Raw genomic sequence first — 12,666 nt, forward strand, 5'->3', positions numbered from 1 at the left:
TGGTACTGTATTCGCCGTCGTCAAACTGGTCTTTTAACTTTGATGATATCTTAATGACATGTCCAAATGGTTCAACATTACTTGGGGAACTATTACTAGGGGATTATTCATGCCAAAATTATAAAAGCATTTGACATAGTAATCAAACTTTATGACATCTTTAAGTCTAAATTGTTTGACTTTACTTGAGGTAAAGGAAAATATTCATGGCACAATTATAATGGTCTCATGACAGCCAATGTAAATACTAACTACTAATGACAGTTTAATGTAATGCTAACACCTAAATGGTTTATTTAAGTTTGATAATTAGGCCTGCCATGACATATTTATGACAGGTTATGTTGTCTAGGTTAATGTCAAGTTGTCATACCAAAGACATTGACAGGTTATATTGTCTTGTTTGATGTCGAGTTGTCATGACACAGAGATTGTTGTCCTGGTTAACGTCAAGTTGTCATAACACAAACATCTCAAACAATGCTAACTTTGAATTAAACGTGTCATAATTTACCAAATGACACCTAATGACAACAGGCATAAACATTCTTAAAGACTCCATGTCTGGTTTCATGTCATGGTTATGATGGTGTCATGTCAGATATACGCATACCCCTTCAAATATAGTGATGATGTTTTATATCCAAAAGGTCAAAAGTCAACTTGACTTTGACATCATAATGTACTGAAAAAAAAATGCTTTTCTGGCCATTATTCATCGCCATAACTCAGGAACAGAAGGGTGGATTGTGACCATATTTCACATTTGGTTGGATAATGAATTGGTGACACTAATCTTGGGTGCCCACCTTGAAACTGTGGTGATTGTATAGAACTTCTGTGTGAAACATCCATATTTTGCCAAAAAATACACTTAATATCTTTTAATCAATTGTGTCAAAGTCTTCACTACATATACAATATTATGAGTCTGGATAGACATGGATGTAAACTTGACTGGTTGGTGGAGGCATACAGCCGTAGTAGACACTGGCTTTTATGATGCCATTGGCTAGACATAAGCAATGACCAGATCCTGCCAATACAATGACATGCATCTATTAGTTAATGAAGACATGATGTTTTTTGAAACATTAGGGGGAAGGAAACTATTTTATGTGTTTCTCCTTGACAACAAATCCCATGTGCAAACCCAAACAACCAACAATGGATGTATCCTACTTTCACTGGTAAAACGTGTGTATCCAAAACCTAATATATCTTATTGCTCATTTGTCATCCAAAAACAATCAATGAAATCAATCAATGAAATTAGTCGCCATGAATACACTATTTACTCCTTGCTCTAAGCTACAGGACCCAGCTATAAAATTGTCACCCCTTTTATAAATAAAAGGATATGTGTGAGACCTATTTTTAAAGGTTTAGATCTTAGTGTGCTGAAAAAAACACAAACAATTCATGGAAGTTGGAAACTATTGAGAGATTACAGGATTGCATGTGGATATTCTTGAAGGATGAACCCTACTGATTTTGGTGATCTCTATTGTTATGTGTGGTCCTTACACCAACATCTTTAGTCGCACATAAGATATTTGACAGTATGACATATAGCATGATTAATTCTACAACCAGTGTAGCCTTGGTTAGTTCTATATATAAAGTCAGTCAAAGTGGGTCATATCCTATCACTGCTGGTGACACCCATATCTGCAAAACGATACTGCATAACCCCCAACACACACACTTAACAGCCTCCAGGTGATACCCACACTGCAATAAATTCACACACCCTTTGCTTCAACACCTTCTTCTAACACAGATTATTAATACCTCACACTCCCGTGGGCATTCACTAAAAAAAGTCTAAATTTCTAGAAGGCAAGCTTATTAACTGTGATTGATTTTTAAACATCTCTGGACATCTCCCATGCATCTGTATCCGGCTACACAAACAAATACACACACACACACACACACACACACACACACACACACACACACACACACACACAGACACACACACACACACACAGACACACACACACACACACAAATTCAAACATGTAGAATAGCCACTGGAGTGTCTTCACAACGCTATTACAGCCAAACTGGCATCTTAAGCTGCAACCTTTCCAATGCTCAATCAGGGCTCAAATGGGGGAAAATGACAGGTTTGGGAGTGATTTTTTTCCTGCAGGACAATGCTTTCCCAAGCACCTTAGGGCACAATTTCCGTGCAACAACTGTGGAGAGCTGTTTTGATTGCTTTTCAATCAAGCGAGACAAACACTAATTAGATTTTATTTTTTTTTTGTTGAGGAACTGCAGAATTATAGGCTTCATTCATGAAGCGTGGATGACTGGCACTTCTCTGATAGCTTCAGCGACACTCTTCTGTTTGGACTGTTTACTGTTAAGACTTTATTATATATGTCTGTGTGTGTGTGTGTGTGTGTGTGTGTGTGTGTGTGTGTGTGTGTGTGTGTGTGTATGTTATATATAGTATATATATCGAGAAAGAGAGAGAGAGAATTCTTGCAGCACACAGTCAACCTGGGAAAAGGGTCCTGCACATAGTGAGCTTGAGAGCCTTTTGTATTCTTGTTTATTTAATTTTCCTGAGCCGTCTCTTGTTGCTGTATAACAAAAGAACATTATTGACACCATAGTTTAATTGACGTGGAAAAAATGCTTGCTTCTGTCACTTCAACTCCCTGCTCCTGGTATCACCCGTGTCTTCATTTACTGTAGGCGCTTTTTGATGTCCACATCAGTCCTCCCCAACAGAGCTTTACCCAATTCTGTGGCTATTTGTGCATCTGTCAAGGTTTGTGCAGGCTTGGACCCAAAAATGCAGAGGGTTAAGACGAGAAGGCAGCGTGAAGGTCTTGAAGGTTTATTAAATTAAAACGGCTACAACAAAAGGTGTCCTGAAGCATGCAGGTCAAAAACTGGCAAAAAGAATAGCCAAACAAAAATCCCAAACACTCAGGAAACAGAAGACTAGAAACAACCAAAAATACTAAGAAAGAAACTACACAGGGACGCAGGGAATGTCTCAGGAAGCGACACAGGAAAAGACAACAGGCAAAGAGAGCACAGAGACTAAATACAGGTAATGAGGGTAGTAACGAGGGACAGGTGACAAGCGAGCTGATGAACAGGTGAAACACATCAGGGCAGGGAAGACAATCCCACAAGGCAGGAAGTAAAACAAGTCATGACACAGGAGAAACAGAAGCCATGTTTGAAACCGTTCCCTATCACAGATATAGTGCACTATATAGTGTGCACATTTTGTGGTGGTGTTCGAATTCTCTGCGGTTAATTTCCTTCACTATAAAGTCCACTATAAAATACCCACAATGCACAGTTAATTTGAGTGTACAAACAATGTCGTGTTTTCCCACAGCAGACGAAGAAGCAAAAGCACCCACGAAAAAAAGAAAAAAGAAAAATGGAGTAGGCTTTCATTTCTAAACAGTGGAAATATAACATGCAACACATATACACCCTTTTACTTTCCTCCTGAGTGCTTGGTTTGTTTCAGGGACGTATTAGACATATTTTTGTTTCAATTTGTTTACATGATGCTGGGCGTGCCCGCCTCCGTCACACAAATAACTGGCGCATCTACTGACGCAACGATGTGTTTTCAGTGAGTGTCCGAAGTCTCGTTTGGTCGTTCCCTATAAAGTTCACTATTTAATAAACACTATATAGGGAATAGTGAGTGAGTGAGGGAATGGTTTCCAACACAGCTAGAGACTACAAAAAAAACAGGAACTGCAGCATGGAAACATACACAAGAATGGTACTGGGAAAGACAAAACAGAGAACAATACTGCAAAACAGGAAACGGTGAACAAATGACAGGGAAAACAAGCAAAACAGGGAATGAATAAACAAAATAAAACAGGAAAAACCACAACTGAAAACCACAACCATGACAGCATCGACCATTACAGACTTTAATTTATCAAGCATAGTGTGGCAGTATTGTACAAAGCCCCCCTGAAGGGTCAAGGTGAATTTTTTTATTACTAAAAATCTTTTATACTTTTAATTATATAAGAGTATAACTATGAAAATCCTTCTTTTATGTTCCCTCACAATTTTCTTTTTGCTTTTTCCTGTGTTGTATTGCTTTGTATTTCCTTTAATCCATGGAGAAAGGCTGAGTACAGCTACCATTAGGGCTGGGTATCGTATAGCTGGTAATTCGATACCAGTACGGATACCAATACCATGACTTTCGATACCGGTTCCTAAGCAATACTATTAGAATGATTAGATTTTCTCCTTAGGTATTGAAATTGGGTACTGAATGACAAGGTATTTTTTGATAATCCATACTTTAAAGGCAATTCGCTCGGTGCCTATAAGTATTGAATTCGGTACCCAGCCCTAGCTACCGTAGCCATATCCACAGCGACAGCTTCAACCAGCACATCCAGAAAGGGCAGCTGCAGCTGTGCTCACAGCCAGGGACCGTATGTTCTCGTGGCTCGGAATTTGAAAGAAGTAATGAGCAAGGCTGTGTTTCAGTCCACCTTTATCGAGTCCAAGACCAGGACTAGTCGAGATCAAGTCAAGACTTAGTCCAAATGAGAGACAGTCAAGGCCGAGACAGAAAAAAGACAAATTTCTTACCTGTTCATAATTTATGTGATGTGAGGGACAGCATATGATTTTGCTTTATTATTTGTAATAATCACAAAGCAAGTGCAGAGTGACACACTATAGGATCAAATTAGGCCATATTGTTTACTGTAAGCATAACAATTTCACTAAAGTCACATAAAGCTGATGTGCAACTTCACATTTTAGATGTTATTCTGGTGTAACAATAACATGCTGGACTGCCGATGGAAAATGTAACATATAACAAGCAACACAGGTGTCACGAAAAAATGTAAATGTTCGCATTCTTGAACTTATTACTGAAGAATACATAGTACAACATGCTTATTGACATTGTGTCTATGGCCAAAATGAAACGGATTGATGTCTGATGATTGAGGTATACCAGGCATCCAGGCGACCAATGTGAATGCCTGTTCCAGATAAAGTAATACCTGTTTTCAGAACGAGCGTGCTTCATCCATGGTTTTGTTTTGAAGGAAGAAGTTACTTTAGAATAAAAGCATATAGTACAGGACATTGGACTCAGAATATTTGGCGAGTCCAATGGCCGAGTTTGAGAAAAGTCTGAGTCCAAATACCAACAAGTCCAAGACAAGTCCGAGGCAACAGAAAAACGTCTCAAGTACTACAGCCCTGGTAATGAGTAATAAATGCATAACGTGAAATGTCACGTCATCCCTCCCTTCTCTAGTATCTGCAGAGTGTTTCCCACAACTGCGAGTGTGTTATAACTGGACTGGACCAACACACTAACTGGTCCTATGGATCATTGGAATGCAAAATGTATTGCGAGGAAATGCAAAAGTAGTTCAGAAAAAAAGAAATCCCTCTGTGACCCTTTGGGGCCTCTGTACTATAATTGTAATCACTTCACTGCACATTTAGATTTGACCTTTACACTGTATACATAATTTTACATGCATAAAGTGTTTCTGAAAGGCTTTTAAGAGTTGGCTGCCACCTTTTGTTCTGTGAATTAGAGCTGCAGCTAGACAAGTACCTTCTATTCACTATTTTATCTTGTGTCATTGGGTTTGCTGAATAGTCCTAACTAGGACTAAGCTTTTTTTTCCAAAATACTTTGAGAGTTTACAGATGGCTGGAAGAATATATAGCTTATGGAATGTGCACTCTTGTCATTAAGGGACCTAAAAGAATTAAAGCTTTAGTGTGTAACGTTTTGATATTAATAAACGTCCGTTACATTCAAGCCATTGCCAAATGAGTTGCTACAAAGCTAATTAAGACTACCAGCGCCACACAACTCTCTCTGTATTTCTCAGTATGGCTGTGTTTAGAACATGGTGGCGTCCGGTGACTTTCCCGCGCAGAAGCTCGAGTGAAGACAGTCCATCATGTTTTTTTAATTCTCCGTGTTCTCCTTGGCTACTAGCAACTGCATGGAGGAGGGGTGGGGGCGCATGCGCGATCACAGAAGGCTTGTATCATGTGGACATGCCGACAGTGTTGTTGTCATTACTTAGAATTCCTCATGGGGGAGACAGAAACTACGCACTATAGCTTTAATGGACTGTGGGTCAGAATTAAGGAAATTAACTATGTACCTACAGCTGTGTAAAAGGTCAGACTGACAGATATGTGGTGTCACACTCTCTACTCCCTTTTCTCCTGCTCCAACCTGCAAATCTCTGGATTGTAAAGTGACAGTTACACAAAGACTACAATAATCTTAGACTATTGTACACTGAATCAAGCACAAACAAAATGACCTTGTATTGGACCATACTGTTGTTGTTAGAGAAAATCGGAAAGTCCTGGAGTTTATGCACCGATCCGATACCACGTAATTTGGCCCTTAAGAAAATTTACTTTAAAGTAGTTTATTTATGTCCTTTTTCCGTTATGACTGACTGTCAAACTGGATAGTAAAAGAAAGTTCAACGGCATTCATTGTTTGTGTTGTGAGCCAGGCCGAACAACAAAGATAGAAGTCATTTCACATCCATATAGGGATAGTAGTATACAGTTGTTAAAGTGCTCATATTATGCTTTTTGGCTTGTTCCCTTTCCTTTATTGTGTTATATATCTTTTTTTGTGGACGTTATCGGTTTACAAAGTGAAAAAGCCCAAAGTCCACCCCAAAGGGACTTACCATCTCCAACAGAAAACACTGTTCACAAACTGCTCCAAACAGCTCTATTGTAGTCCAGCCTTCCATACTTCCATGATGAATGTGCATAACTTTGTAACACGTTAGCTACTGCGCATATGTGACTCCCAACAACAAAAGATGGAACAGAAGTGTGATGTCTCACTCTGTAATTTCTTTAATTTCTCAGTTTATATGTATTTCTTCATGTGTTTCTTTGCCCTTTTATCCTGTTTCTTATGCTAGTGTCACATCACACCACACCACTACAGATTAATGCACAATTCTGACCTTTGACAAGAAAAAATAAATACAAATAAATATGCCAAATATATACAGTATATATATATATATATATATATATATTTAGGTTTAACCCAAATTAATTCTATATACAGTGTGCATGTATTTCGACTTTTGTCTCTTTCCTTTTTTTTCTCACTATTTTTCTCTCTCTACATTTACATATTGTAATTCTATTACTCTCAGTTATTCACACTCTGCAGAATCATACAACTGAGTTTTAATGTGAGGCTTTGATTCTGCCATCATGATATGGCTATTACTTTGATTCTGAACACATCCATGCTGACTTCTCATGTGCTGTATTCCATGTTAATGACGCTCTGTCCCCCCCCCCTCCCCCTCCTCTGTCTCCGCCTGCAGACGGCCGCCGCACTGATGTACGATGCCGTGCACGTGGTGGCCGTGGCTGTGCAGCAGTCTCAGCAGATCACTGTCAGCTCATTACAGTGCAATCGGCACAAGCCCTGGCGCTTCGGGAACCGCTTCATGGCCCTCATCAAAGAGGTAGATGCTTCTCTACCTGCTCCCCATTCTGTCTTCCTCCTCAACATACACAGCACCTTCACAAGGAAAACACATGCTCTCCGCAAAGCAGACAGAGATGGAATGCAAATAAGGCAGAGGCAGTCAAGAGAGGGAATGTTAATGAATAGAAATGATTTATCTGTGTATTTATTTATGTGGAAATATTTTTTTCAGTTTGTCTACATACATATTCCCCATCGAGGGCAGCCATCTTGAGCCTGCTTTCTGAATTTCAGCATTAATCACCCATGCAGAAACAAAAACACCACATTATCTCATTTTTAGTAATTGCCCCACAGTTCACTGCATTTGTGAAGCTGGAATGCTTAATCCAGAGCTTTCTGTCTGTGGAAAAGGCCGGGGGATTAGGCAACCTATATTTAGGGCTCTCTAACCCGCATTCATAGAGTGATGTTTTGAATGCCACATAGTTTATAGGGCTGTTGGAATGAATTCCGAAAGTCAAATATAATTTGAATAGTAAAAAAATCAATATTATTCGAATGCTGAAATTACTATTCGAATGTGGTTTTTTTTTTTATAAATATGTTGGCTAGCGTTAGCTAATCTCCCTCTTCTCGCCTTGGCCTACCCGCATGTGAAAACGAAATGATTTTGTCATGTCATGTCTAATGAACAATAAGTTAGCGGGAGTGAGAAGCACAAGGCATTGTGAAATCACGGAGCTAATGTTACGTACCGAGTAACGTTAGTACAGGGGGGAGCGACAGGCTGCGGTTCAAAATCGGAAGATGGGAAATAGTTTTAACATGACTTTAGAATCAACATCCACTGAGCCAAAATGCTTATGTTATCATTAGTTAGCTGGTTCTTGTTTCCTAACTGCATCATGAGTTATTCTCACCATCGCTTGCTTAGATGCCATGGTGAATTGACAACTGACCAAACTCTCTCCAATTAGAAAGATGGTGAGATGCAGTTGAAAGCTAATACGTTTATGTAATAAATTAATTTAATATACGTTTTACAGACAATGTTAAAAAGTGTTTCACAAAGGGAACAATTGTTAAAAATAAGATACATACCGTACTCACACAATGCATACATAGTAGAAACAAAGTAATACAATTGCAAAATAATAATAAAAAAACAATACTATACATTGCTGTTGATGAATAAAAGTGGCTTTAAAATGTACTCTTATACTAGCAATTATTAAACGGTGGTGAAATTTGCATCTGTGTTGCTGTTTTACAACCATCATGAAACTATATGAATGTAGAAGTAAAAACTGTATGGCAGTGTGCAGCACTAAAAGAAGAATAAAATGGAAAGACATCTGTTCAGATTTCCACGAGATTTGGTATGCATATTGACAGTCAGAGGATGGTCTCTGACTTCTATACTGCTAAACTTTCCAATTGTACACAAAAAAAAAAAAAAGGGGCCAATGTGAAACCTAAGATCATCATACAGTAGCAAGCACTGATGGAATTCAATTCAAGTAGACACAAATAATTCAAATACAGTATATTCTTGTTTTACAGGGTCATTTAAGAATGCTTTCGTGGACCCCTTTAGATCAGTTTGCCCCAGTTTCAGAACCCCTTTGCTGGCTGAAGTGCAGTCGTTTGTATTAGCTCTCACCTCGTCTATATCGACGACGGTTAATTTGCGGGATAGTTCCGCTGCCGCCAGAAACTCCCGCTGAAAGGCCCCTTACTTTCCACTTTCTTTGAGTTAACTTTAAACTTCGGTCGGATCGAGCAACATTAACTGGAACCTCTGATCAACGTAACAGGCTGACAATGGCAAAGTTAAAAAAAGTTTTAAGGTACATTTTGGATCGTGCAACAAGACAGGCCTGTTTGGTTCGTTCGGGGAATGATTGTAAAGATTTACAAAGAATATGTTTACTGCATTTACTATCTAACTGGGGCTCTTTAGGACTGATTGGTGGGGATTTGCTATAGACAAAATACAGCTCACGTTACTGTATTGTATGAAGTTAACTTCATTTAATAATTAATGTGGCGTTTTCTTTGGCGGGGTGCGTATATTAGAGTAAGTTACTTACCGAAACCATTTTGAAGAGCCATGCTCATTGCGTCCAGAGCTTCGCGTCGCCCAAGATGATTGTGATAGGTTTAAAGAAATGCCAATAACCCAGAGAACATTTTTCTCCGATCAGTGAATGTTGTGTGGAAGGGCCTGACCTTCCTCCGCAGCGCTGTGGAAATAGGTCTGGCAATGCGAGACTAGCTCTCACCCACAGTGCCTCTATTTAAGAATCTTTAGCTAGGCAAAAATCTCCTTGGAATCCTCTGCCTCCCAGTTTACAACAGTTGAACCACGGGGTCACTAAGCTGGTGTGTATTGAACAGCTGGTGCTTTACAGGAAACAAAAAGGCAGCACAGAGGTTTGAACTGTAACTTCGAATCCCCTCTAAAGTCAAGGTCAAACTCTGTCTGTGATAAAATAGAATTCCCTGCCATACACAAAAAATTATGTTTTCAGTAAAGAAAAATGTTTTAGTAATTTTGGACAAAAGACTCTATAGACTCTTTATAGCAATAATGGACACTATGTAAACATGACACATTCAAATAAATGTGTAAAGAGCCATTACTACTCCCACTATAAACTCTCGGTAAAAAAACAACGGTAGACATACATTGTTTTAGATCACAAATGAATTGTATAAAACAATGGCGCAGATGAAATTGTTTGTGCTTTTACATAGCTAAGACTTAACTGAATCACCTCAAGTGACCAACACGGTTCATCACAATGTTGCTTTTCACAAATTCACAACATTTATCAGTTATTTAAAAAACAAAAATACAATCATGAAATACAAACAACAAATCCACATGTTGTTAGCTTACCCAAACAGTTGACAGATATACCTACCGCATTCCTTGGTAATAGTAGTTCATAATTATCTCCATTGGAGTAACTTATGCTTGTATCTGCAAACAGCACTGGTGTCAATAGAGAGGTATTTAGACACTCAGTCTCAATGTCAATTCAGACAGTCAAAGTAGTATGACAAATGCTTTCTAGCACAGTTGACTGTGCAGCGTGAGTAACTTCCAGATCTGTGACTCCCACTCATCTAACTAAAGATAGGCCCTGAAGTTCCCGGCTTCCAGTCGGAGCAGCACGGTGATGATTTGCTGTAGCTGAAAAAAAAAGCCTTTCCTGCTCTGAACCACTTTCATGCTACATTGTATCCTATCACACCCCTAAATATCTGTAAAGATTGGGTAATTGCATTCCCACTGTTACAAATGCAGCCTCAGACACTGTGTAGGCATCATGATGCCAGGGAAGGCTGTACAAACCGAAACAGTGTTTGGGGAAAAATAGAAATAGTGTGTTTTCACTCCTTGACTGCTTTGCCTCGAACACTGACATCAAAAACATATCAGAAAGCGGAGATGTAGACTTGATGCTGATGATCTCCTCTAATATTCTCTGTGTCTCTCTGCCTCCCTCTCTTTAGGCCCACTGGGACGGCCTGACCGGGAGAATCACTTTCAACCGGACCAATGGCTTGAGGACGGACTTCGATCTCGATGTCATCAGTCTGAAGGAGGAGGGCCTTGAGAAGGTAGTGTGTCTTTAATGTGTGTGTGTGTGTGTGTGTGTGTGTGTGTGTGTGTGTGTGTGCGTGTGTGTGTGTGTGTGTGTGTGTGTGTGTGTGTGTGTGTGTGTGTGTACGTTCACTTATGAGCCTGGTATGCCAATGTGATGTTGAGATAAATTCAAGGAGTTAATGTAGCCGTGGTTCATGAAAGATCAACACAAACACAATCAATCTGCCATAATCCCCTAATTACGTTTATGTGTAAATGCATATCTCAATGCATAGCTGCAGTCCATTAATTGAGGGCTTTCAGCTAACTCTCTGGCAGCCACATCGTAGGTCCATAAGTCACGGGTAACATTGGCATTGAATGGCATATACTGCAGCAGCATTATCTAAGCTTTGTGTAGGTATCCAAACAGACAAAGAATTGATCATTTTACCAGTGAATCATCTTTTTGAAGAAATTGTTTAGCTTTTACAAGATTGGAAGATCAATATCAATCTCTCGTTTGTATGTTAAGTTCAGACATGGAGTCAGGACGTGATTTCAAATATATATATATTAGGGCTGTCAAAATTAATGCATTAATAACGAGTTAACACAAATTCCTTTGAACGCTACACATTTTTTTAACGAGTGATTAACGCACGCACGTTCTGTGATCTAGCTCCATAGTTTGGATGGCTAGCAGAAACAAAGCTCCTTTCCACATGTCGAAATGTCTTTGGCCAAGACACTGAACCCTAAGTTGTTCCTGATGGGCAGGCCAGCGCCTTGCATGGCAGCTCCATTGTGTGTGTGTGTGTGTGTGTGTGTGTGTGTGTGTTTGTGAATGGGTAAATGAGAAGCAAATTGTAAAGCACCTTTTCAGTTAATGTAGAAAAGTGATATGTAAGTGTAAAAAGTAGAATGATGCTGTTAATTGTATACAGTAATCTCAGAGGAATGTATATCTGCATGTATTGGATTGGCCAACTTAGTGCTTTGCCACAATAGCATTGCTGCAAAAGTTGAGCAGGTCCATCTACTTTGCAGATGAACTTATTTTTGCTAAAGCTCTTTACATAGATGACCCCAGCATGCCAGCACTAGGGTGAATCAGGGGGATGCATTTTTTGACACAGCACTAATGTCAGTCTAAACACAGCCTAAAATGTGTATTAGCTATCCACATGAAAATAAATACACCAGTTCAGACTTACATGTGTGTAGATGCCACTTCATTCGACTTTTATGTCCTTTGCAATTTTCTGCTGCAGGTCAGCATGAAAGTGCTATAGACTAACTTTAAAATATACCAATTTGATTTGTCTAACATCCAAACTAAATCCAAACACTACCTCAGTTGGAATGCATCAGGCATGTGACTGTGTACTAATATGAATATGAATAGTTGCATCTATGGTTTACATCTTTTCCTGGCATCTCCAGTGTTCAGCACTCAATTTAAGATTCATGAGATTACCAGCGGGAGGATAACCTGCTAGCACCGCCGATACAAATAATATTCTCGAATGCAACCGCAAACACTTCACACTTCAGCATCCTCACTGGT

At 39.2% G+C, this 12,666-nt stretch overlaps 1 protein-coding gene across 2 annotated transcripts in view; it reads left to right on the forward strand.

Moving 5' to 3' along the window:
• grik2 (glutamate receptor, ionotropic, kainate 2) overlaps positions 1 to 12,666 on the forward strand; it is a 299,478-nt gene that overhangs the window by 179,607 nt on the left and 107,205 nt on the right. For both annotated transcript variants that reach the window (XM_036005960.1, XM_036005961.1), the window contains exons 8-9: positions 7,389 to 7,532; positions 11,024 to 11,131. In XM_036005960.1, coding sequence (XP_035861853.1) covers positions 7,389 to 7,532; positions 11,024 to 11,131 — 252 coding nt within the window. The remainder of the gene's footprint in view (positions 1 to 7,388; positions 7,533 to 11,023; positions 11,132 to 12,666) is intronic.

Source organism: Sander lucioperca, chromosome 10 (assembly GCF_008315115.2).
Source record: "Sander lucioperca isolate FBNREF2018 chromosome 10, SLUC_FBN_1.2, whole genome shotgun sequence".
Lineage (NCBI taxonomy): Eukaryota > Metazoa > Chordata > Actinopteri > Perciformes > Percidae > Sander > Sander lucioperca.